At 35.8% G+C, this 27,673-nt stretch overlaps 1 protein-coding gene across 1 annotated transcript in view; it reads left to right on the top strand.

Annotated features, from left to right (window-relative positions):
* Positions 1-1,869: 1,869 nt before the first annotated feature.
* LOC106668855 (T-box transcription factor TBX20-like) overlaps positions 1,870-27,673 on the top strand; it is a 74,987-nt gene continuing 49,183 nt past the window's right edge. Inside the window, exons 1-2 of the mRNA XM_014397999.2 lie at positions 1,870-2,221; positions 4,664-4,943. Coding sequence (XP_014253485.1) covers positions 2,095-2,221; positions 4,664-4,943 — 407 coding nt within the window. The 5' untranslated portion in view covers positions 1,870-2,094. The remainder of the gene's footprint in view (positions 2,222-4,663; positions 4,944-27,673) is intronic.

Here is a 27,673-nt window from a genome sequence, read left to right as displayed (position 1 = left end):
CGAAACGTTGGCACGATAAAGAAAATGTTTTTCTAAAACCGACGTCACACCAGACCGCATCTCACGATTTCTGAATAATTACTTAAAAATATAATTATAAAAAATTAAAATATGTATATCTTAAAGACATAAAGAATATCTATTAAACAAAATCAGGTTATACTGAGGTTTGTTGTTTTATCACATCGCAAAAAATTCCAGCCAATTGATTTTTTAAATTTTCTCCATAAAAAAATTCTGCCCTTAACTTGTCCCATTGTTTTTGCCAATAAATATTTGTTTATGCTATGCTTTAAATTGGGAATATCAATTGAAGGTAAACACACTTAATCCTTAATCCAAAACATGGATAAAGGATTTTTCATCTTTTTTGATAGAATTTAAAATGTTTATTCAGTCTCATTTGAATTCTGAAGCAATAAACTGTTTGTTGTCATCTTTGTTTACTTAATTTTCAATTTTTACACTTAAAAATGCCACTTACCGCTGAGGATGTTGCTCGTGGGGTGGCACGTATTGATGATGAACGTTCCATCACGTATGCGGCTGTTGCCATCGGAGTTCTCTACGAAACTCTGCAAGAATTCAACTGGATCCTACCAAAGAAGGCCCGGATCTGAACGCCCTAGAGTAATAGAATCACAGGATGACCGTTTTTTGACTTTGAGCATTTTGCGAAACCGGCTCCTTGAGAACTTGGCACGTTACTGTTGTTCAACCAGCTCCAGGAAATTCAAGGGGTCCAAATTTCTGAACGCACTGCATGAAGAAGATTAAATCACGGCTGATGGCTTTTCCCCCCGCAAGAGGACCAGAATTGACCAGAACCCACAGAATTTGCACGGCTCCCATTGCTCGAGTACACAGCCATTGGTCTTTAGACTATTACCATAGTAGTTACAGGCATATAATAATATTATTAATATAGAATATTACAGTTCTTTTTACAGATGAGTGTAAATTTGCTCTACGATCTCCAGATGGGTGTAAAAGAATGTGGAGAAGGCGAAATGAAAGGTACGAAGTTTATAATTTTTCCCACGATAGGATTTTCAATGGACTCGCTCTGGATGAAATTTTGGAACATCTATTCTAATGCACGATGATGCCCGTCCACATAGCTCGCATAGCACAAACTTACCTTCAACAGCATGACATCAGGGTATTAGCCTGGCCGGCCCGTCTCCAGACTTGAACATTTATGATATAACCTCAAAGACGAATAAGAGCACTTCCATTACTTCCTGATACACGATCTTCAAAGGACTCTTCGTGATGAATGGGCTAACCTCCAGCAAAGAGACATTTCCGGACTGGTAGAAAGGTATGCCAAGGCGTCTTCGAAATGTAATTCAGGCAAGAGGAGGAAATACGCGATATTGAAATGTTAATTAAAAATCTAAAACAAAATTAAAACAAATTTTATCTGTCCGTCTTTTTTTTCTTAGCAATTTACTTTTAAAAACATTTTTAGACAAAAACTCAATTATTAAACGTTAAAAAACGTGAAACTTTGATTAATATATAAAAATATATACAAATCAAGTTATATTACAAGTGGGTGGAATTTTTTTGCCTGTTAGTGTATAAGAAGGAAATACTTTTGCTTTGTTTAGCATAAAGGAGTCGGGCGTAACGTTGAAAATTGATTAATGGATCGGTTGAAAATGTTGTAGTTGGCACTGAGGATGGTGAGGTGTCAATAGAAGGAGTTATCAGAGGTGACTTTTCTTTGAGTTTACCGAGGTGGGATAAAAGTTGTAGGTGGTATACGGTTGAGAAAATCCGTGTAAAGAGTAAGGTGGGTTAACGGAGAGGAAGGGGCGAAACTGGGCGGTGCCAAGGCAGGGGGCGTAACCGAAACCCGCCTCCGTTACGCTTTGGAGGGGCGAACATGTTCCCCCTCGTGCCCCCTCTGCCCCTTTTCCAGTTAGTCGGTGCGCGGATCTTGCCCTGTTAACGTCTGTCCGAGCGTTTTCAGGCTTTTTTCAATCAAACCCTCTCCTGTTTTCTGAGGACAGCCGCTTTTCTTCCTCCGCATTTTTCTTTCACCGCCTCTTCCACATCAGCTGAACTGTGTTATGTGTTGTTAAGATGCTCGTCGGAACGATGCAAGAAGAGTTACCACCGCCGGCCAAAGTCCGAGCCACGGACTTTTCAATAGCGGCGATCATGGCCAGGACTGAAAGGTCGCCGGCCGCCCACCGTACAACGCCCATAGGTAAGGACGTTACTACTGACTTCCGTGCAAATCATACAAATATGCATGATCGTGGAATGACGGAAAACATCAGGGCACGTCATCAAAGCCTCAAACCGGGATTCGACACCCCCTAAAATCTTAAAATTATAAACAGCTATGTACTATGATGACTATGGTTTGATTTACTTCAGATTTTCAAAGAATGACCTAAACAATGTTACAATATGCTCACACTGTCCATTCATGTGCGGGTTGACATATTTGCACAAAAAACTTCGGTCTCCTTAAAAACGTTAATAATTTACTTGAAAAGGAAGATCTAGAAGATACAATAGAATAGGTTTTGAGTTTTTAATACCAATAAGAAACGTTCTTACGATTAAGCTTATCGATCGTGCCATCCGTTTTAAAATCCTTCCCAAATACAGTCATTTCCTGTTCAACAATATTTATTACCTTTAATCGTATTACTGACTCATAAAATCTTGTTAAACAGAATATAAACTTATTCAAACGATAACGCCTGCAATGCATAAATTTAATCCCGCCTGATTACCGAACTGTACGAACTTCTAAAAGAATAAATAAATAATAAATAAGAATATTTAGTCTGTATTGAAGTTTAGTAACCGTTTAGTCTTTTTGTCTTTTTCCCCCTCCTGATAACGGACTCTGGTTTTCACGAGGAACACGCCCTTTTATTTACTGGTAAATACATTGATGTATTTTAAGAATGGATAGTAAAATAAAAACTAAGTTAAAGTAACAAATATTTGCAGAGTCAGTGTACTAGTAAACATAGGTGATACTACCTATTAGATGAACATAGCTAGTTAACTACAAAAAAATTAAGTCAAAGTACATTGATGTATTTGAAGAATGGACAGTAAAATAAAAATTAAGTTAAAGTAATAAATATTTGCAGAGTCCGTGTAATAGTAAACAGATGATACTACCTATTAGATGAACTTAACTAGTTAACTACAAAAAAAAAATTAAGTCAAAGTTTAAAAATAAAGTTATTATATTTAGTACGTTCCGAGTGAAAAATATTAGCTCGACTCTTATAAGGACGACTTAACTATTTGACAACTGTTTTCATCATAGGTCTTGGTTCTTTTTCCTGCCGTAATAAACTAATTATATTAAAAAACAGTTCGTGGAGAAAATTAAACAATTTATCTGTGTTTATTAAAAAGTTACATTAAATAAGCATAGGTGTTGTATTTCGTTTATTCTACCCAGTTAGTTGAAATGCTGTACGCATAGTTGTCCTCGAAGGTAATATTATAACGATTAAAAGTCTCTTTGGTCATATTATGCAAACTCTTCTTACCACCCGATGAGTGTAAGAATTAAAAGAAGAATTAAATATATCAATTAGGAGAAATGAATTAGATTACTGTATAGATTAGTTGTACATTAGATAAATTCAGAGAGTAATTAGGAAAAGAATAATTAACCGAACAGAACAATAAAGCTCAAGTAGGAATAAGGTCACCAACTTTTCCATATTTATATCTCTGCCTGGTTAACTTAAATGATACAACCAAACTGAAACGGAGCGAAATGGCTGACTTATTCGTTATTTTAATCTCTGTAGCGGAACTAAAAATATTAACTAGGGATTAGGATCGTTTTGTCTTCATAACCACAACCGGCTTATTCGAAAAGAACAATTAATGATTTTCAGCATAGTATAATAATACTTTATCTAGCGGTAATAACAACGGCTATGTGTTGGCCGCTACGGTTTTGTCTTAATTGACTCTTGAATTGATAAATAAATTAATTGTTTTTAAAATTTATGGACGATAAAATCTTAACTTTTACAAGTTAATGAGTACATTTAACAAAATGATTGATGACTATCAAACTTTCTGCAGATCAGTCAACCATCCACAAATCTTATTCTTTGCCTCAAATTAGTTCCTGATCCTTAAAACGTTATTATCACCGCTACGGAAAATTACTTTCCCCTTAAATTATTCTTGTAAATAATGTAATGTAAATTACTCATTTTAAGTACAAAAAAATTACATTGTAGTAGAATGATTTCGAATATAAAAATAATTACCGCTGTTAATTTATATTTGTGAAGATGTACAAAAACACTGAAAATAATACAAATTTATTGCAATAAGAAAATATATGCGCGATTATTATTAAACCCAATTCTAATTGATTTATCTTTGAGGTTAGATATCGTGCGACAAAATAACTGGGGATAAGAATCTTAAGCATCTTAGAAGTTTAATAATAACAAAGACTTTATGGTTAAGAGACTCTTTTTAATGAATGTTGTTCTTATTCCATGCCGCAAGTTTGTTTTAGTATTAGTAATATCTACTGTATGAACGGTTTATTGTATAATTATTTTGATAAAAGTCAATAACGAATAATGTAAAGCAATCAGCTCTTTTAAGAGTAACATCTAACATGTGTGGTTTTATGGTCTAGGTCTCGCCTCTGAGAGTTGTTCCGAGGAGGAAGACGTGGAAGTGGACGTGGAAGAGTGTTCAGAAAGCGAGTTGGATCAAGAACGGAAAGGTACTCCAAATTCTGAACCGGGCAACTCGGACTCGGAAGGACGGGAGACGCCCGAGTCGTCCCGGCAAGGAGTCAAGTCGAGGTGCAACTGCCAAGAACTCCTTGGGACGACCTGTCACTTGGAAACAAAGGACCTCTGGGATAAGTTCCACGAGTTGGGGACCGAGATGATCATAACGAAGACAGGAAGGTCAGTTCTGATTGAAATATTCTTTTTCTTACAGCATTTAAAGCCGTATTATATTAAATAACCATCCATAGAAAATGACCCTACACAATTTGTTAAAATTCGGTGGTACGAACTATTTTAATTTTCATCTTTTTGGTAAAATTTAATACAATCAAAATGGAATAATGCTTAAGGTACAGGTACGCATTTTCGACCAAAATTATTTTTGCCAAACATCCGTGTATGAGTCAATAAACTTTGAACTATTCGGGTTCTAGCCTAGATAAAGCTTTTGAGTCGATTTGAAAAGTGGTCTGGTTTCATTGCAGAACAGCAACTAAAATTCAACGTTATTGAAAACTGAAATACCAAATTCAATTCATCAGCTCTTTTTCTTCCAAACAGAACAAACTTTAAACTTTGATCGACCAGCTTTCGATTATATTGCTGGATGGATTCCTGTTTGATTTATTCCTCCATACTTATCCGTAATGTTTCATATCATTCTTGTTCCTAAAGCTCAAAAACCTCCCAACCATATATCTTACAAACCCATCAGCCTTATTTCTTTTATCATCTGAGATACTCATAAACCCATTCCTTGGCTTCCGTCCTCATCATTTCCTTATCCAACAAGGTGTCGGAGTTGTCGACACTATCTCCTCTGCCTAGAGAATAAAGAGAATTGCTAGATATAGCACAGGTTTTCGATTAGGTCTGGCACCCGGGCATGCTTTATAAACTTAAACGCTTCCTACCACTCCTTATTTACTTATCATGAAATCCTATCTAACGACCGCTGCTCCAGAGTGAGGTGCGGCAATGAGTTCTCGGAAATTAGACAGATACAAACGTACATCCCTCATTATTCTTGGTCCCATCCTTTATATCATTTATAACACTAACCCTCTAATACCCTCATCTCATCACCACCCATGCGGACGATATTGCAATTTTGTCCTCTAACTGGAAACCTATCCAAAATCCAAGAACAGCTTGCGCTTATCGAAGACTGGTGCAAAAAGTGGCAAGACAGAATGAAAATAAAATGTATCAGTGTACATTCACATCGAAAAAATTGTTTTGCCCTCCAATGTAAATCAACAGCAAAGAGGTACCGAGTTCTATTCAAGTCAAGTACTTAGGATTATACCTAGACAGCAGATTGACGTTGAATCCCCACACAAGACTTAAACAACTTAAAAGAAGACTTGAACAACTACGAAGACCTCGGGGTCCGAAATCCTATTGTCCTAACTAACTTTATCCAATACTTTACTGAGTCCATTTTGGATGGAGTGGAATTGTGGGTTCTGCTAAACTATCCAGCATCCAGCACATCCAATCCTTCCAATCAAAAGATCTCAGATAAATCTTCGTACTAAGCTTCGTCACTAACTTTACTATCGACAGCGATCTCCTTTTGACAACGAATTGATCCCCGATTCCATTTGTTTTACACGCGCCTCTCGGTCCATCCTAACCTTACTTTTCGAGCTTCTCTACACTTTATCATCCCGAGTACCCGCCACGTCGCCTTAATCGCCCATGGTTTCGAGACCTCCTTGCTCCTTAATCCCATACACTGAGTGCCAGCATTGGCTGGTTTCTCATGCCCTTCGGATGAACTATAACTAGCTATTGAATTAGTGCTGAGACCCTGTCAAAAAATGTTTTGTGATTATGTGTAATATATACTAGTTTGCTTAGGGTACAAATAAAATAGTTAAAAAGTAAGAAAAAATTAATTTACTTTTCAATCCGTGCCTAAATTTTATATTTTAGGATATACGGTGGGGGGATATCGTGGAAACTAAAACAGTCCCACTGTAGATTGTCTAAATCGTTAGAACCATCTCCCGTCCGATCCATCACGTGGACGATTACAAGCTCGGGGCCAATTAAAAGCTCATTTGGCCAGGAAGCTGCACATCGGTCAACTGCTGACGTCAGAATGTCAGCTGCCGTGAATCCTTCATGCTCCGAGGCGCTTTTACAATTTCAAGGAGTTTGGTGTAGTTTTCTTGTTGACAAGGTTCAAAGCCCCATTGTAGAATAGAACGACTAACTTTACAAACATAAATAAAAGGTCGGCAAAGTATTACAGAAATTCCTGGGCGTTGGTTGGCAGATTTCTTGAACGATACAGAAAAGCTCCTCGTCCGCCAAATCCCATGACCGAACAGGGAACTGTCTATCACATTCATATTACGACTGACTTTTTTTTGTTACATTACAATATATGCCTCTTGTTAAATTTCCTGTTCAAAAGTTTTTAGACGATACTATAAAATTTTAACTTAACTTTATAGGTACATTTCAAATTACAACGTTAACAGCGGGGAAGAAATTACAATATAGCGTAATGTGCAATTAAGGACTTTCTAGTCGAGTGGTTTTTTTTTTGTATTTCGCCCACACTGAGGTTCAAATTCTCCACAATGGGTCTTCTTGGAATCTCATCTCTGGTGGGGTCCGGACGTTTTTCCGCTCCATTGACTGCCAATGGGTATACATTTACTGTCACTGGGCCCAACCGATTATCCCTCCACTCAGGGATTGACACCCAGAAGGTAATCCCGTTAGCGCTGACGGCTAACACCCGCTTACCTGCAACCTTAAAGTTGACTTTTTCAGTTAAAAACGTATTATTTTTAATTATTAAAACGAATCCAATGCTATTTCTCATTTAAAGAAATACAAAAGTGCTTTATTTCTATAAAATGAGGAAGACCATTTTACAATTACTTTATTAGCTAAGGAAATCTGAGTGGTAATGGTTTTATTATATTAATCCATAATTGTTTAGTGGCCATAATTGACCATATTAATTATTCCAATTAATTTTTCTTTTCATCTAAGGTTTTTGGTTGAGATGAAACTACTTAAATTCGAAATTAATAAATAATTATTCGGAAATCGTGAGATGCGGTCTGGTGTGATGTAGGTTTCAGAAAAACATTTTCTTTATCGTGCCAACGTTTCGATCTTTATTGAGATCATCTTCAGGGCCTGGGATTTACAAACATTATTTAAATTTAACAAATACATGTAGGATGTGAAAAAAAGTGAATTTATACAATGCAAAAAAATTTTTTGTATTCAATCAAAGTATTTCTACTCACTCAAAGTGTTTGTTTTCTGTGTAGAAATGCTATGATTGAATATAAATTTTTTTTGCATTGTATAAATTTTACTTTTTTCCACATCCTACATGTATTTGTTAAATTTAAATAATGTTTGTAAATCCCAGGCCCTGAAGATGATCTCAATAAAGATCGAAACGTTGGCTCGATAAAGAAAATGTTTTTCTGAAACCTACATCTCACCAGACCGCACCTCACGATTTCCGAATAATCCTCGACTAACGGTCACTAATCACCACACATTAATAAATAAATTCGAAGTAACGATAGTTCAAGTAGTTAGAGCAGCGGCCTATTGAGATGATGAAAATAATTAATTGGTTTTATTACAGTTTATATGGCCGTACACATTCTACACTTTCCATTTAAATTTGTGCAAATTACACGTTCTACACTAGCTCCTACAGAAATTATTGCTGGCACTTCAGCCAATGTAATATAAATATAAATTTAAATAAGATGTGATTCGCAAACCCAGTTGTTTTGCACGGTACATTTATTGTAAATGTAGAATTTAAAAAAAATTGTAGAAATAAACAAGGTTTTTTAAGCAATCGTTTTAATTTTTAGATTTCGCACATTTTCATCCATTACTATAAAAATGTGTGTAATTTTTGTTAACCTTCGAAATTTAGGACCGCTACGCGTATTAATGACATAAGTTGGCATTGTACTTTTAGATGGCTGTAAAGTCTGCACCGTATTGGATGTATGTCTATTCTTACTAAAGTCCGGGTCTATAATGCTTACATCACGTTGCAAGCGTACGGGAGCTAGTGCTCGACTAATCGTCCGGCAGTTCGAATTTGCCCGATCTTTTTACTCTATGGGTTGGGTGAATTAACAGAATAAAGAAGACAGACAATTTCCATGTCGTAAAAAAGAAAACATCTTGTTCGATTAAAATTTTCTGTATGGACTGTTTTTCAGTGGGGACTTTCTCATTAGTCTGTGGCACCCTCCGAAGACAATGTCCCCTGAGCACTTAAAAATACATTTCTTTTATCAGAGCGCTCCTGGCCGTGGATAATACCCAACTCTCTAATGGCTCTCCTAATAGAAAGATCCTATCTCCCCCCACACGCCCTTCCATAATTGCTATAACAACTAGGAACACATTTATTTCATGTGAAATGAACCAAGAATGCGGTTTAACCCGATTGCCGTCTTTTCCTCGGCGGTTCCGCCGTTTGGCCGTTTATTAGCTAATCACCTGAATGGGCGAATTTATTTGATTAAAACGCGATTATTCATTTCACAGCGGGAATTACGAAGAAATTGAGCCCTGTCAAATTTCCATTCCGTTCTTCCCATCGCCGCACCCTCGTCCCTTAAATTTTTCATCCCGAGGAAATTCTCCCAGGGGGCATGAAATATTCAGACGGAGCTTCTGACATATTTCCGGCGAGGGTGAACCCTCCAATAAGGGATACGGCCTGGTTGATAGGTGTTGCCTTGGAGATCTATAGAGCACCTTGCTGATGCGTGGCCAACATTACGTATAAGACCCCATTCGTCTCATCCCCGCTCATATCACGGTAAAATATGAAAGTCCCGAATTTTTCATGCAGGCAATAACTCGTTTATTCCTGTCTCGTCTTCTTCCTAAACCCAACGGGGATTTAATGAATTAAAAACCGACATGCACAGAAGTTTTATCAAGCATAGAGTACAATACATTTTTTATGAAAATAAATAGACTTTTATTTTTATATTCACTAGTTTTCGTGGTCCGCTTGACCAATTCATATTTTTCAATTAATTAAGGTTTTTAATTGAGATAAAAAAGAAGGGAAAATTCAAAAGGTGGGGTTGAGATGGGAAGTTGGTGTCCGAGTGGATCGAAGTCACGATAGCTCAAGTGGTAGAGTACCGGCGTATCTAGCCGAAGGTCGTGGGTTCGAATCCTGCTCGTGACGCTGACTTTTTATCTCAACTAAAAACCTTAATTAATTGAAAGATATTAATTGCTCAAGCGGACCACGAGAACTATTGAATTTAATAAGTTAAAATGAAGTATACCGTCACTAAAGCCCTCCGTGGCCACTTCAATTGTCGCCGAGAATCAATTAGATTACACGACATTTGAAAACTGGCAAAAGGGAGGGAAAATTCGAGAGGTGAGGTTGAGATGAAAAGTTAGTGTCCGAGTGGATCGAGGTCACGATAGCTCAAGTGGTCGAGCAGTGGCGTATCTAGCCGAATATCGTGGGTTCGAATCCCGCTCGTGACGCTGAATTTTTTATCTCAACTAAAAACCTTAATTAATTAAAAATTTTATTTTTATATTTAATCATTTCCAATAAAAACTTTGGTTCATCCAGCACGCATAAATAAAATGTTTATCAAAACTTAACTTAAAAAACGCAAAAAAATACTGTACAAAATAATGCGGATATGAGACCCCAAAATTGGGAAATATTGCTTATATGTAATTAATTAAATATTTATGTACTAATAATAGTTTCCTTCGGAACCGTACGAGTACATGTAGTATTTCAATTATAAAAGAACAATCTAAAAAATGTAAACTTTATTGTACGATAATTTAAACAAGATTTAATTAAATAAATTAATATTTAATTGAAGTAGTGAGGATCTTGAACGCTCCTGACTACTTCAATCATTTACTGAACCTACACATAAATTAATATTTTTTGTCTTATGTATGAATGTACCAACAGCTGGACAGAGTCCTCTAAGCGTTCTATGACCAAAGATCTCTTTGAATATGCGTTGAAACAAATAAACATAAGTAAAAATTAATAATACCATTTAAAGGTTTATTTCTTTAATGAAACACGATTATTATTAATTTTTAAGGGCGTTTTAACGATTAAGGTTATTTCACGCCCTAACATTACGTATTAAACTAACTGGGATTCAACTATGTAGTATTCTTTGTCAAATCAACCGATTGAAGTATTTTTTGTTTTACGTATTATCGCTCTATCAAACTTCTTTAATTTTTTTTTTTTTGACTAGGGCTTCCGACGTCTAGGCCACTTCAGCCCCCAACTAAGTCTATATTCTATTTACCCTTTCAAACACTACATTCATACACATAAATACATCCATACAGTACACTCATTCCGTTTGGTCGGTGGAGTACTTGATATTCCTCCACCGACCTATACTCAAACCAATCTAAATTGGGGTCGACGGAGTACTTTTATAAATATTCCGCCATCGACCCCGAACACACACTTTTACTCTCTCAACGTTCGAGGGGCGATGATGACGTTATATTTCACCCTCGCCTGTCACGCTAATAAATACTTGCACTCAGATAAAACATATAGACACACAACACATAAGATATATTGTATACAATAAAAAAACCAATTTACCCTAAAAAGCGGAACAGGGGGCCCAGAAACCCGCTGCAGTGCTCGAGTATCAGTTTCCGATTGGATGGCATGCCTACGCGCTCCCTGTAGAGAGCCAAGGCCTGACATGTTTCCAGTATGTGGGACCCATAACTTTTATCATAAGGTGCACCTGCGCGGGTTTTGGCCTAAGAGCAGGTGCCCGCGTTCTGAGCCTTATTATTTTTTGAAATGAAATCTGGCTGTGTAATTTTGCCAAAGAAATATAATTGCTGCGGCTCTGCGGTTTAAACGAGTGACAAATTATAATTAGTTTTATTATTATAAGGTATTTTAAAAACAGAACTTAAGCATTATTCAAAAATTCTTAATTCATGTTTTGACTCAATTGGTCGAAACGGATTGTCCGACTTTTGGTTCTATTTACACACGTATTTTGATGCGGTTATCGATTATCTCCTCTAACACTTAAAAAGTGATGGTCTGAAAAAGTTTCATTCACATAAAACGAGTGTATTATATTCCAGCGAGTAAGTAGTATCTGAATACTAATGCGTTTATTACTAAAGCAGAACTTAGTAAAATTGGCTTTTCCTCACATTTCATCTCATATACGGTATTAGAAATACCAACCTAATCTAACATGGAACGAACTATAAGTGTTTAGTAAGAGTAATATTACAAAAATTGAAAGGATGTTTTAAAATGTTATTGTGTTTCCGATTTACCTCGGCCCCTATTATTTGATGATGGGTGTCTTTACCGGTCGGTTCCCGGTATCCGATTGACAGCGGATGATTTCCGTGCGTGATGTTATACCCTGGTGAGTTCTAATTTATAGATAGGACGGAGGATTAGATGTATTATGTACTCCTCGTTCTTGGAAACCAGCCGAATTACATCACGAAAATTAATAACCGGACGACGGACGACCACTACACTTCGGGGACTCGTGACCTGGGCTTAGTGTGACTTAAAGGCAAGCTTGAGCTTCTTTTATCTCGATTAAGGACCTGGTCGCGCGGCAGGATAACTTACAATCCTTACTTTTGTTTCTCAAAACACTACCTTCGTATATATTTCGTAACGACGACGAGAATTAAACACTTATTCCTTTCTTTTATTCTGTAGTACAACATAAAATACTTTCGGATAAAAATAGATAGGCTTTTATTTACAATGTACAATATGTTAAAACTATTTTATATAACAAGTACCTCAAGAAATTAATTCCAATACTAAACAAGTTAATAATTATTTTCTTTATTTTATTAGTGAAAATCATTTTAAAAAAGCCGAGTTTATAGGTAAGACCCCTTTTTTACCCTTTGTTGTCTGTACTCCATTTCCAATGTACCTCACAAACCAAAACATAGTGGCATTTTTAAGGAAAGGGAACTTAACTCGTTTTTTGTATTCTCTGCAATTTATTTTGTCTCGTTGACAATTGTATTTTGATTTGGTTTTAAACATACAGAATACGTTTCAGTTGTTGTATCACCATCATTGACCAATCCATCCTAGGTGCCTCGGCGGTATGTGCTACATCCGACCAATAGCCCTTCCATTCACAGCGCTCTGGTCGAAAGGGACGATAAATTGTTGGCTATGCCGGTCGAAATTACGAAGGTGGTGTCGTTTGTTATAATTGGATAGCGTGCGGCCGCTTCCCGCTTCCTCCCGCCATTAAATCCTTCCTGTCATTGAGGAAGTGACGTTACATTCAGCCAATCGCTTCTTTACAGCCCGTTAGCCACTCCTGACCCTGCTGACGAAACACGATCCTGTCTTCCTCAAATGAAATAGGACGTCAATAATGGATAATCAACGCACCCAGGATGAAAACGTTGCAACGTTACTTTTAAGGCTCAGTCAAACTAAATCGCGATTTACCATTATAGTATATTGGGTGATGAAAGATATCGAGTACTCCAACCACCCTAACTGAGTGAATATACATACTTACATTCTTCTACAAGAAAGAAAAGTGGATGGGCATGGTTTTTTGGTACTTTTGGGGCTGAAATAACCTAGTTGATGGCAGGTCCTGGAGTCCAACCTCGGCGGCTGGACGGATAAGACCGAGGTCTGACCCGGGACTACCAACATCCGGAGTAGGTGATTCTCAACGACTGCCGGTATTTTATTGTACATGACAAGAGCCGAAGAATTGCCGGTGGACTTTCAGAATGTTAGGTTCAACTCTGTCCGTATATTTATAGGGGTGCTGTTTCGAGCTAATATTTATCAGTAATCAGTTTAAAATTAAGTAACTTTCTTTAAGACTAGGTCCAGCTCCCTTTCTAAATTAACTTTTCTGTTATACCAATTGATAGAAATGGGAAAAGTCAGCAGTATCATCCATTTGAGTTAAAATAGGCAGACTTCCATCCAAGTTGGATGCCGAAACAAGTATGACAGAAAAGAAGGGCGAAGATTGGAGGAAGCAGAACAACCGACCACTCGAAAGAAAATACTGTCCAAAATTAGGCTTGGCGTCTTGTGAAAACTGGATTACATTTCCAAATGTCCGATTTAGGCTGTTGTATCAACCTACGCGGCACCATGGATTCTATCAATCAGTAGTTCTCCTTATAATCGGGTCATGCTACTTTTTTATTTTTTAAGTGGATTTATGAAACCAGGCATTACTATATCAATTGGAGATTTATTAAAAGTAATTAGATTGTTTAAGATTATTTTTGTCCGCCTACCTTGCTGTTTTCGTTCTGAGGTTGCTTCGCACTGTTTTTCCGACAGTGGTGTCTGTACTGAAGATGTTGAAACGCGTCTGACAGACCAAACGATCGATAACAACCAGATCAAGATTTACAGAGACAGACTTACCAGCCCCCAGACCTCAAGAAGAAATCTGAGAATATATATTATGTTCCATTTAAATGTTTAGGGGGGTGTTTAAAAAATAGGGTGATCATGTAATTGCTATTGTTACAAAATTTTTTACACATTTTTTCTCTCGACTGTTTTGTTCACACTTTCTTGTTCATTGCTGGAGTCCAAAACATGTTACCGAGTGCTTAATTGCTGAAAGAACGATCAAATCTGGCGACAGGATTCCTGACGAGGACGTGCTAGTCCTGGGAAGTCCAGTTCAATAAATTATCTTTTACGAGCTGAGCTCACTATTAAAAATAAGTCCCTGCATTGTTATTCTGCGGCCGCGGTGGTGTTTGAGTAGCGCTGGTTCTATGCCCACTTTGCGATTGGAATCGTAAACAGTTTGAAAGAGCTCGCCACTCTTTGTCAGTGTCTCATGTGTCTTCGGTTTCCAATCCTCCAAAATTTTATATATTCCCACACGAATAATAATTTTGAAAAAGGTCATTTGTTCACGAGAAATGCACAACTCTATTTTAAAAAAAATTAATAATTTGATTTTACCGGCATTTTAGCTATCTGAATGTGATATTTGCCCTAACACTTTTTTAATCTAAGGAAACACGAAACTTTTGCATGTTCTCTTGGTTTTAGAATGATGTGCTAACTACCAATTGTTTTTGGTATTTAATTTTTTCCATAAATACATTATTATTGTTGATGTTATTGATGTTGTCCTACGAATGTAAAATTAAAATGACAATTTTCATTTTTAGTTTTTTACGAACATCTACTAACATCGAATTAAAAATGTGTATTCTTTCAAAATTTTATTATTTTCCATAAAAGTCACATTCGTCTGCAACTGTTCTGTTTTAATCTGTCTTTCTTTTATACTACGAATGTGAAAATCCTGATTTAATTAATATCGGTATTGCTTAATTCCTCTAATTATCCAGCATCATTGACATCAACATCAATCGTGTCTCGGTTGCGTCAAAATCGCAATTTGAACTTTAAAATTAATCATTGTGTTCAATAGTTCGATTTCGACACAGTTTTTGCACGCGTATGCAACAAGTTTGAAATTAAAAAGGATCGAATGGGTCCCTCATGAACAATAGGGCACAACCATGGGGAAAGAGACCACCACACCCTGATGAACAACCTTTGTTGTTCCAAACACCTGCCCTGTTCTTTGGTTAAGACAATAGTTGATCAGGCTAACAATATAACCATAATTCGCTGAGGGCGAAATTTGTTTTGTACAAAGGGAATCGATCAATAACGTCTTTTTATTTTATTTGTAAGCATTAAATGGCCTTTCCAGCTAGGAAACGAGAGAGAGGGAGAAACAGAGAGAAAGAGAGAGAGAGAGAGAGAGAGAGAGAGAGAGAGAGAGAGAGAGAGAGAGAGAGTATCTGTATATCGCTATCTTTAGTCCACGCTTTTAGTACTGTTTTAGTTTCTTAAAAACACTAAAAACTACTGCTACTATATATATTTGTACAAATATATGGTCTATAAAGTATGTATATTTGTATTTGTATGTATCTGTTAAAAAAGGGAATTTATTCGATTTTAGGAATCTTACCATTGGTTTTAGAGATTCGTGAATGATTTTCAAAAGCGATTAAGAACTTTCTTTTTCCCTGACAAGAAATTAAAATTACAAATTAGGAATTCAAAGATTCTTATTAGGTCTTATATATTACCAACGAATCTCGCAAGAAATAGGCGGTGGGAGGGACAAGGAAAGTTGTAATTAAATGCTGGATACTAAGCTCTTTTCACCTTTCTTCGATTGAAAAGGCTTATTGAATTGTACTTTTTTTAAACCGATTTTTGCACTAAAACAATTTTTTGTTGAAATTTCTAAATTTGATAATTCTGTCATATCAGACTAACGATCACTAGACTTATTTTTAATTTCATCAATGAACTTTTATTTATTGCTTATTTCTTCATTTGTACAACGAGCAAATCGGTTCGAAGGTTGTACAAAAATCGTCCGAATTACAATACTAGGGCTGTTAAATAAGTGGAAAATGAACCTAATAGAAAAACCCGTTGGTCCTGGTAGAACATTAATAGAACAGATATAAATAATCCGAGCAGAAAAATTACAATACCTTCAACTTAAATCATATAGTGGTAAACATAAAAAGAAAAAGGTTCGGACTACACTGCTATATATTATCTGCGAGTTAAAAACGCATAAACATTTAAAGCGGATTATTCTCAGCCAGAGTCAGCCGGCTAATCTGACCTCGTACTCGGGTCGGACGACAGCTTATTCCTTAATCCGTTGTCTGTGTGTATTCATCTTCCATTCGTAGAAATTTTTTCTATTTACACAATCAAATTGTATCGTATCAAATTTGTTTTATATCTTCCGGTTTTTCTTTGAAGCCTTGTTATATGAACATCTGAAGTTTAATATGACGAGGGAAAAAGTAAAACATTTTATTTTATATATTTTTTAGTTAATTTGTTCAATTATACTAATGTTTTTTACGAGGGTTCGTAACTGCAGAGGTTATATCAACCCTCGGGGTGCCGGTGTTTTTGAAAAAAGCCCATTGGTAAGTATGTCGGGTTGGAATGCAGGGCCGCTGGATTCGAACCCGGGACCTTTACCTTACAGTGATGAGCGCCGTGTCAACGCCTAAACCGTTGGGCCACTGACGCTCCAATTATACTAATTAAAATTACTTTTAACCCAGGCCTATTATCTGATTATACGATCAAACTTTAAGGAGAGATTTTTTGCAGTAAACCGGGGGTCGGAGACTTTTGAGATTAAAGAAGTGCTTGCAGGTGTGCCTCAAGGGTTGTACAAAATTTTTATTTCTGACATGCCCACAAATGTGTCAAGACCATTGCGGCCACCAACGCCCCCATGAATAATTTTATACATTTATGTGCTGATTAGTGACCGTTAATCGATAATTATTCAGAAATCGTGAGATGCGGTCTGGTATGATGTACATTTCAGAAAAACATTTTCTTTATCGTGCCAACGTTTCGATCTTTATTGAGATCATCTTCAGTTCCCGACAAATAAAATGTTTTTCTGAAACCTACAACACACCAGACCGCATCTCACGATTTCTGAATATATTATACACTTAATTTTTCATATTATTGGAATTGAAAGAAATAGCGATATTTGTTCTAGCTATCGTGATTTCGAAAAAAATGGGATGAAAAATGACAAAAAGAGGGAAAATTCGAAAGGCTGTAGGTTGAGATGAGGAGGTGGTGTCCCAGTGGATCGAAGACACGTTATCTCAAGTGGTTAGAGCAGCGGCGTATTGAGTCGAAGGTCGTGGGTTCGAATCCCGCTCGTGACACTAACTTTTTCATCTCAACTAAGGCAGACCTTAGATAAAAAGAATAATTAATTGAAATAATTAATACGGTCTATTAAGACCACCAAACATATATAGATTTGTTTTCTATATTATCTTTGTTACTCCATAAAGATAATATTATTTTAAATTTATTTATTATTATTATGTACAAGGGTTCGCAACAGCAGAGGTCATATCACTCCTCAGGGTACCGATGATTTGAAAAAAAGCCCATTGGTAAGTATGTCGCGTTGGAATACAGGGCGCCGGGATTCGAACCCGGGACCTTTACCTTACAGTGATGAGCACCGTGTCAACGCTTAAACCGTTGCGGCCACCGACGCCCCAATTATACTAATTAAAATTACTTTTAACCCAGGCCTATTATCTGATTATACGGTGAAACTTTAAGGAGAGATTTTTTTCAGTAAATCGGGTTCGGAGACTTTTGAGATTAAAGAAGTGCTTGCAGGTGTGCCACAAGGGCTGTACAAAATTTTTATTTCTGACATGCCCACAAATGACCGCCACGTACGCAGATGACACTGCCGTATTAACATGTCTTCCCTTTTCTACACAAGCTTCACTTATGTTACAAAACCGTATTATGAACAATTGAAAACTGGATCAATCTTTGGAAAATAAATTTAACCCCTTAATGTCACAACATATCACCTTTACACTCCGCCGTGAGACGTATGAACCTGTTCTTCAATCCGATAAAGTTAAGTATTTAGGACTTACATTGAAAGAAGACTAACTTGAAATCCATATACACGATTAAAAAAACAGATATTTAACAAAAATGCTTTATTACCTAGTCAACCGACAATCAAAATTACCATTAAATTCAAAACTTTCGACCTACTCAAACCCATTTGGATTTACAGGTGCCATGAATATTTAGCCAAATCGGCTAAATATTCCAATATTCAAAAATTGCAGTTTTCAATCCAAAATTTTAAGACTAAGTTTAGCCCCTTCTTAAGTAAACAATGACGCACATCACAGAGATCTTCACATGCCAACTGTTTTTCATCCATCAAAACTTATGACAGACGTTTTCACGGTGAATTACAAGATCATACTAACACATGAATACGATTAGTCCATTCCGCATAATTACCACGTAGGCGGCTGAAAAGAATATGGATAAGAAATCTCTTAAATGATTGATATTTTATTAATCCAGAGCGGCTGCAAATGGGTAGCTTTCTCGATAATGCCCGTAATGCCAAAATCAGAAATTGAAATCTAATCTGCTGGTTGTGTATAATACATGTACATTTGTAGATGAAAATAAATTAAGTAATTTTTTTTCCAACTGTGAATTGTGTGTACGTACAATAGATACATATGTGCTTGTATATGTTTATATAAACTTCGAGGAGGATCGATATTTTCCTTGTCAGAACTGGCGAGGGCGAAATAGGGTAGACAACGTGAAACTGGGTCTGAATAGGTGTTAAGAAAAGCAGAAGCTGGGGGTGAAGATAGTCTTGGCGTTTTGGGATATAGATGTGGTCGCCCGGGCAACGTGAGGCGGTGATCGACCAGAGCTAAAGCGGCAGAGCGCATGTGTGCCGCCCTGACATTAGCAAACTAACACCACCATTATCACATCCGAGAGATACAATAATGATGTACGCAGTGTCCGTCCCTTCCACGCCCCGCGAATAAGAGGTTAGCCCACAATCATTTAATGGGACCGCAAACCGTCCCGTTCCGCTGTCGCGCCTCCCAATAATGAGTAACGAACGCCTCGACAATGACATGGTCGATAATGTATTGACACCTGGTGAAAGTCCCCTCGGCCAAATGGACGGAAATACGACATTCGTTTGTAGCGGACATCTATTGTGGCCGATGATCCGCCGGTCATTGATTTTCATTCTACGACGAACAACGTTGTTCAACACTTTTTCAAAAAACATCGCCTCGACTTCCGAACAGTCTTTATTGTTAATTTTTATACATACACAACAATATCATGTTGGTTTATAATCTGCTCGGAACTCTTTTATTGCCCCCCAAGTGAAGTTTGTCTCCTTCCTTTTTTTTTCAGTGGATAATTTTGCTGTGCCGGTTGGGTTACATGATGTATAGTCGCGTGGCATTCCTCGTAAGGTACGTGCTCGGAGATCGTAGGAAGGGAAAATGGAGAGAAGGCCGTTTTGTCCTGTAGAATGGGTGGCTTAATAAATCACCTCGTTGCTTGTCTCTAGCGTTTGAGAAAGTTCCAGGATCTTCATAAACATTACTAGTCTTTCAACGCTTACTTTGAACCGGCGTTGTTTAAAGCTTGAACGGCATGTTTCCTGCACGCTTTTTTTTTATCCCTGGTTTACCGAATTTGATTAAGATAGCCCTTTCTACTGGAATGGGACAGCCTACACAAGTATAAGCGGTATCAGATTTTCTTTCGTAGGTTTCATTCTTGAGGTCTGATCGGTAGGTATTTTGTACGTTGAACGTTTCCTACGATCCAATTATGTTTTTTCTAATTGACCAAATTACTTCTTTCCATTAATAATTCTTTTTATGTAAAGTCTTGGTTGCCTATAATATTTTCTTTCCACATTTAAGCAAAGATCTATTTTGTGTCCAAGCCCACTGACCGAACGCGTCCGACGGACGAAAACGGCGAGAATAGGCGGATCAGAATGCTCGAAAACGTCAAAAAACAGATTTTCTTTTATTACAAAAAAATAAATTGCTTTGCAAGTAGGCCGGGTGATAGTATCATTCTGGAATTAAGGGTATCCGAGGGGAAGGAGAGTGAATTGACGCAATTGGGGTTGTCTCTATCCCTGTGAGTTAAACGTCCATTAGATTAGAAAGGGGAAGTGGGGAAGCTGTGATACGAAGGGCAATTATTGGCGGAACACCCTCGGAACACAGATAGCAATCAATTGCTCGCCCGCCCCCCTTCTCACAGTCAACCGTCTGATTGAATCAGCAAACATTTCAAAATTGACTAGAAGATAAACATCCGCTGTCATGTAATCGTACCAATACGACAAAATTTACTTTCTTTCGAAAAATCGTAAAATGATCCTACGTTTCTAATTTAATTTCAAAATTATTCTTTGTTATCCCGCTTTTTTTCCAGATGAGTTTGTTTTGAACATAAATCATTCAACTAAACGGTGTACCTACATCATTAGGCTTTGAGGACACCTTTTATCCGTCCAGCTTTCATCAGAGATAAACTGAAAATGTAATATTACGGAGGCAATGAAAGCAGAGCTCATCTATGTGTGTGTATATATGTATATGTGTATATATCGCTTGAGACTACGCGCGATTATAGTGGCCGTGGAGGCAGTGTCAGACAATGATATGAAATATGAACATTAACAGACAAAATTAATAATATCAAATTGTGAACAAGTGTGAATAAAAGACTTATAAAATTTTCAACTTATAAAGTTCATATATCATATCATTGTCTGACGCTGCCTCCACAGCCACTACAATCGCGCGAAGTCTCAAGCGGGGCGATCATGACAACGGGTCGTTGTAACATATATTAATTCAGCGTGCGTATGCTTGCGCGCAAAATTCGAAAAATAGCCGGTCGATTGACTTAAAATTTTGATACGTTTTCGAATACGCGCATGTTTTCGAAAAACGAATTCATCTCGTTCGTTTCTTTCCAGTTGATCGTCTGTGTTCCAAAAATTTCTGCAACACTGTAAATACAAAAGAACAATTAGTAGAAGATCGTTGAAACAAATTATCGAGATCCACCCATGGTTGAGCGGAATAGCCATTCTAGGAGCTAAAAATGTCGATGTACACGATATGAACAACATATAAACAAAATCGCAGATGAAATAGGGCCATGCAAATCCATTGTCTCCATAATGAACCAACGTGAAGTATTGAATTTTCCAACTTCCAAATTTCTTCATTCTCTCGATATTTCGGGATTGCCGTCACATATTCTGAGTTTGAAAATAGGAGTGCCAATTATATTACTCCGTTACATCAATCAGCCAAAGTTATGCAATAACCGATTAGCAGTTAAAAAACTGATGAACAAAGTTCTGATTGGACTTCGTAAGAGTGAGGACGTACTATTTCCGACCGACATGGCATTAGTGTTAACGATTTCAATTTTCAATAAATAACGATTACGCCGGTAAACCGTCTGATGTTTATGCTTATGCAAAAAACGGACAAACGCAAAATTTAGTTATCTACTAGCTTTACAATGTTTTTTTTTTATTGGTCTTTTTCCTACACAACATTCACACTTCATGTTTTATTTCATTTAAGAATCTTACTATTGAGTGATACACATGTAAATTACTTGAACTTAGAATCGTTTTATTGTTGAGTGGGAGTTCCAAGTTTTGGATTATGATTTTAATTTACTAACGTGGTTACTCGTTACAAATTGAATGATTTGAGCATAGCCTACATGCTCTTAAATTTGCACATGTCCTTAAACCATCAAATACTGTAGTTAAGATAGACGGATCTATAGAAACTTCCTTTATTTTAGTGATGATATCTTAACCAAGATTTGACATGTTTACTACGGAGTTCAAAATAATGTAGGTTAATGACAAACATTTACCAAGAAGAGGAGCATTTGAAACATGAGTGTGCCCAATCCCACGCTAATATAACTTCCTTTTCCTTAGGTTTAAAGCTATTTAATTTCTCCAAAACTTCTATACGTGATAGTTGTCGGTAGACTTTAAATTTTGATTCCGAAATTTTAGTATGGAGCTTAAACTGTCGATTATTAGGATGCATTTATTAACCGAAGTAGAGCTTATGCTTAATCTTGTGGCAATTCAATCATACAATCATGGTTGTTCGCTGCGCCATAAAAAGCGCAACTCAAACCTGTTTCCATTTTAGAAACGTCCGTATAAATATTGTGAAAACCCGACCGTTTGTCACTAAGCTCATGTCGTAAGAAGGAATTTACAATACTAGAATCCAAAGTTTGAAAGTGGGGAAAGGAGATAAGTTTTAATTTGTTTGATCAAAGCGTCGTACTTAGTTTTTGGTACAGGGGCTGGATATCATAACATATTGACATACAGTATTTGTTAACCCTCAAAAAACTATTAACGAGTAGCGGTTTTATAAGTTTGGATCAATATTTACTTGGTAATAGAGTAACTTAATTGGGAAAAGTTAGTTGAATCTCTAGCCATTATTTTTAGAGTGAATTTGTTTATTTTATAGAATACTTTTATTTCTTTACCATTCATTTCATATCAGACAGAGCCACAGCCGGGTACCAGCTAGGTAAAAATAAAATAAATATATAAAATAGAAAAATAGATAAATATATAAAAATAAGATAAAAAATACAATTATTAATCACCATTCATAAATACTGAATAATTAGGAGTAATAATTACGTCTATAAATTGTAATAATTGTTATTCGAATAGGTAACACCGGTAAAGTAATAAAGTTATTAAAGTATAAAATAAAAAATAATAATAAACGCAGAGCGCTTAGATGTTGGGTGATAATTTTGAATTACTGCCACGGCCGAAGAGGAGACGGTTTCGTTTCGTTCCGAACAGGTGTCTTTGTCTCACTTTGTATGCGGACAGTGGTGTAAATCATACGGGGCAGTTGATAAATATAATTTAGGCTTCCGTTAATCGCCTTTTGGTTCACTGCTCACTAATAACAATAATGACAAAAAAAAAAAAAAGAACATTTGTAATTTGAGTAGAAAATACCGGAGGATCACGAGTTGTTGATACCTTCTAAATTTCTTAAACATTAGAAAACTAGGTATTTTTGCGTTTCGATTAATTTTTTATAATTTTCGATTTTCATATCTAACTAATAGAGTGAACAATTTTTATTGATATTTCGCTAAAATAACTTTCGCTCCAAAAGCAACGCCCAGCAAAGATTGATTTCATTGTAAAATCAAATCATAAATTTTGATAGTTTTACAAATAAAATTATATCATAATCGGCTTAAAATAAAATTATAAACATTACAAAGAATTACCATATAAAATTGTTTAATTATATGACTGTTGCCTGGACACAGGATTGGTCGCAGTGAAACTCTTGAAAGAAGGAATACTTTAATATCAAGGACTGACGAACTTGTGTTACTGTCACCTTCTTGGAAAGAAACTCAAGAAAAGTTAAATTTACTTAATACATTGCAAGTAACTTTTTATCTGTAAATACCAACAAAACAGTAGCTGTATGTGGAACAGTGTTCGCTCGATTTGGGCACTGTTTAAAAAGTTTTATGTACTGAAGTGATTCTATAGCATTTGTAAAAAGTTTAATTACCTGAGTGTTCCGTTTTCGTCAACAGATAAATTTTTTCAAGCCAGTATATATTTCTTGGGGAAAAGTACTTAGCAACCTCACTCAGGGGTTATTAAAACCGTTTAAAAAATTAAAAGTGATCATTGAGATTCAAAGTGTTTGCTGAACTATCTCGGAAAGTGTGCTACTGTATATCTCGAAGATTTGGGCATCAAAATACTATAAAAATTGAAAGAGGACAGCTGAAATTTTTTACACTAATTTTACATCTAATTAACACACCAGGTTAGAATGTGAAATGGTCCATTCAAAATTTAAAATGTTTTAAATAATGTTTGGCTGGTGGCAGACAGTTTTGAGAATACCAGACCATCACTTGACCGAGCAATGTTATCTGAATTTATTTGAGTAAATAGATAATAATAAAATCTCTCTCAATTGGGTAAGAGAACTCAGAAATTATCTCTTGTTTTTTCGGGCAGGAACATATATTTCGGTCCCAACAATCATCTTATCAATCTAGATGTAAAGCCAGACTTGAACAGACGGCATAGTTTTATATTTATTATCGTTTTTTATGTTACTTTAATTCAATGAGTTACATTGCAATAGTAATAGTCGCATTAACAAATTAAGACTCATTACACACCTTCGATATTTGCAGTAATTTTTCTTCGTCTTTATGCACCTCTCAGGTCCTGAGGACACTTTTACTTAACTGTCCTGTCTTGATATCTTTCAGATCAAAGTGTTTATGGAAATATTTCTTGCACTCAGACTTAGAAAACGTAGTATTATTACTAGAATTATGCTAATTATTACTTGAAAAACAAAATATAAATATCATCTGATTTATTGTTATATATTTGCTTTAGCTACTTTTATATACAAATACTCATTTAATATAATTTCAGTGTATTGGCACTCTTATTTGAAAGTCTTATTTTGTGTTTTACTTACATATTATGTAAACATAATATACATCATTATTATTCAGAAATCTTGAGATGCGGTCTGGTGTGATGTAGGTTTCAGAAAAACATTTTCTTTATCGTGCCAACGTTTCGATCTTTATTGAGATCATCTTCAGGGCNAGTACTTTTCCCCAAGAAATATATACTGGCTTGAAAAAATTTATCTGTTGACGAAAACGGAACACTCAGGTAATTAAACTTTTTACAAATGCTATAGAATCACTTCAGTACATAAAACTTTTTAAACAGTGCCCAAATCGAGCGAACACTGTTCCACATACAGCTAATGGGGAAATAAAAAGACATGGTGTTTTGGGCACAGAAGTACATTACGTTTTTTTGGTGCTCAGCATCTAAACATTATTTAAATTGAATAAATTAATAATTAAAAATTACAACTATAAGTACAATAAAAATTAAAAAACGTGGTCGAGAAAAGGTTACCTCATAAAAGTCTAAAAAACTAGTAAAAACCTTCATTTCCCGTAGCCTTTGTTCCTCTCGTCGAAGAGGTTTTTTTTTTTTTTTTTTTTTTTTAAATTTGTGATCTTAATGTAAAGTAATTTAAATGTAAGATAAGTTAATTGTATATATATGTATGTATAAGAAACATACTGTGATCGCATGTACCTGAAAAAAAAGAAGGTTTTTACTAGTTTTTTAGACTTTTATGAGGCAACCTTTTCTCGACCACGTTTTTTATTTTTTATTGTATTTATAGTTGTAATTTTTAATTATTAATTTATTCAATTTAAATAATGTTGCTGAGCACCAAAAAAAAAAAAAAAAAAAAAAAACGTAATGTACTATTGTGCCCAAAACACCATGTCTTTTTATTTCCCCATTAAGGTTTAAGTATGATATTTCAATTTTTGTGCAATTTGTTTTTTCATGTTTTTAATTGTTTTTTTTTTATATGATAAGAAAACAAGCCCTGAAGATGACAGTATAAAAAACTGTCGAAAGCTCGGCGAAAACCAAAAGGAAGCTTTTCTCTGTGTTGACCTCTTCCGTAGATCCGAAAAAACTTCATGTTTCCAGCAGGTCGATAACCCAGCTCATCGTTACATTCAATCAAAGTTTTTCTAATTTAATGTTTTTCTGAAACTTACATCACACCAGACCGCATCTCACGATTTCTGAATACTCATCGACTAACGGTCACTAATTAACACATTATTATATAAATTCAAATCATATTTGAATAGCTAAGTACTTGCGGACGCGTGTTTATGTAAGAATTAGCTAACGAAAAAGTAAACAGTTGGATTGTTTAAAACAAACTACTTTGGTAAATAGTAGTTTACCACCAATTGATATTAGTTTTTGGGGTTTGCTTATTCCAAGCCGACATATATTCTTATTGCTGATAGCACAATTGTTTCTTGTATATATTAGAGAGGCAAAAGAGACAGAGGTGAAGAACTGGCGTGTGGCGTTACTTTCTGTTGATGAAGATGTAAAATTGAACCGATCCGTTTCATTCCGGTGGACGTTGGAAGGAGGATGGGCATAAATACATTAGTAGATGACGTTGTTTGGCGGGAGGGGAATCCTGTCAACATAGAGTGTTAATCATTTGCTTCTAATTGACAGTCAAGTCTGGAAACACTTGTAGGGAGTCGGGTCATTACTGGGCTCCGTGTTGCGACTTGGGTGTTCCGAGTGATTTAGTGTCCCCCACAAGCATCGGAGGAAGGGCGGAGTGTCACCCACTCAATCACCCGGCTTCCCACCTAATACCTTCCCTTTTATAAATATTTTCTCTCCTATTTTATCGTCACTGCCTTATAGGCTAGGCTATAACAATTTACTCTCGAATCCCGCTTCTGGTATTTTCCTCTCGGCGTCAAGCCGACTTTTATTTATTTGTCAAAACATATTTAAAACCGTATTGGATTAAAAATTACTTCTCTAATAGAAACTCCACTTGAATGGTCGAATCCAATGCGTCGAAATGGACAATAAAACGACATTGCAAGTTCCTCGAGAAATTCTGTAAAAAATATAATTTTTTTTTATTATTGTCGTTTAAATTTATGTTTATATACCTCCTGCTAATTGGACTAGTGCCAATAATTTTGTTTTTCACTTCACTTTATCAACTCAACTATTATAATTGAACTATTGAAATATTATTTACAATATAATCAAAGTTTTTTCATCAATTATTGTACAATATATTGAATTAAGTATTATTTAATTACATTTTCTTATTTTTTCCATATTTGGATCATTTTGTTATTTCCTTTTTTTGGGCTGTTTTATAGAACCTTCATAATTAGCATTCTTACGTTTTATTTACAATGTAAAGTAACAATGATTATTAGAAATGATAAATAATAATATATAGCAATGATTATGGCAAAATTTTTCTAAACATGTTAGTGTGATATCATCTCCTCTGGGCCCTATTTCATAATGAGATACAAACTAATACTTTATTTAGTTTTTTTTCGGTCGGGTTCGAATGCAGGCCACTGGATTCGAACCCGGGACCTTTACCTTACAGTGATGAGCGCCGTGTCAACGCCTAAACCGTTGCGGCCATCGACGTTCCTAAACTAATACAATTAGTGTAGTTACTTGTAATTTGTACAGTTTCCTCATAAGAAATTATTGAGGTATCTTCATAAGGTCTTTGTGATGAAGTAGGCTTTTTGGGTTCACCAAGCTTTCGGCGATTTCACCATCATCAGACCCTATTATAATTATAATAAATTATCTAATATCTAATAAATATCGCCGAAACCTTGGTGAACCCAAAAAGTCTACTCCATCACAAAGATCTTATGAAGATACCTCAATAAATTCTAAAGTGTTTACTGT

Source organism: Cimex lectularius, unplaced genomic scaffold, assembly GCF_000648675.2.
Source record: "Cimex lectularius strain Harlan isolate CLEC.00 unplaced genomic scaffold, Clec_2.1 scaffold25, whole genome shotgun sequence".
In the NCBI taxonomy this organism is placed as follows: domain Eukaryota; kingdom Metazoa; phylum Arthropoda; class Insecta; order Hemiptera; family Cimicidae; genus Cimex; species Cimex lectularius.
Note: the sequence above shows the minus strand (reverse complement) of the source record. Positions and strands in the feature narration are given on the sequence as shown.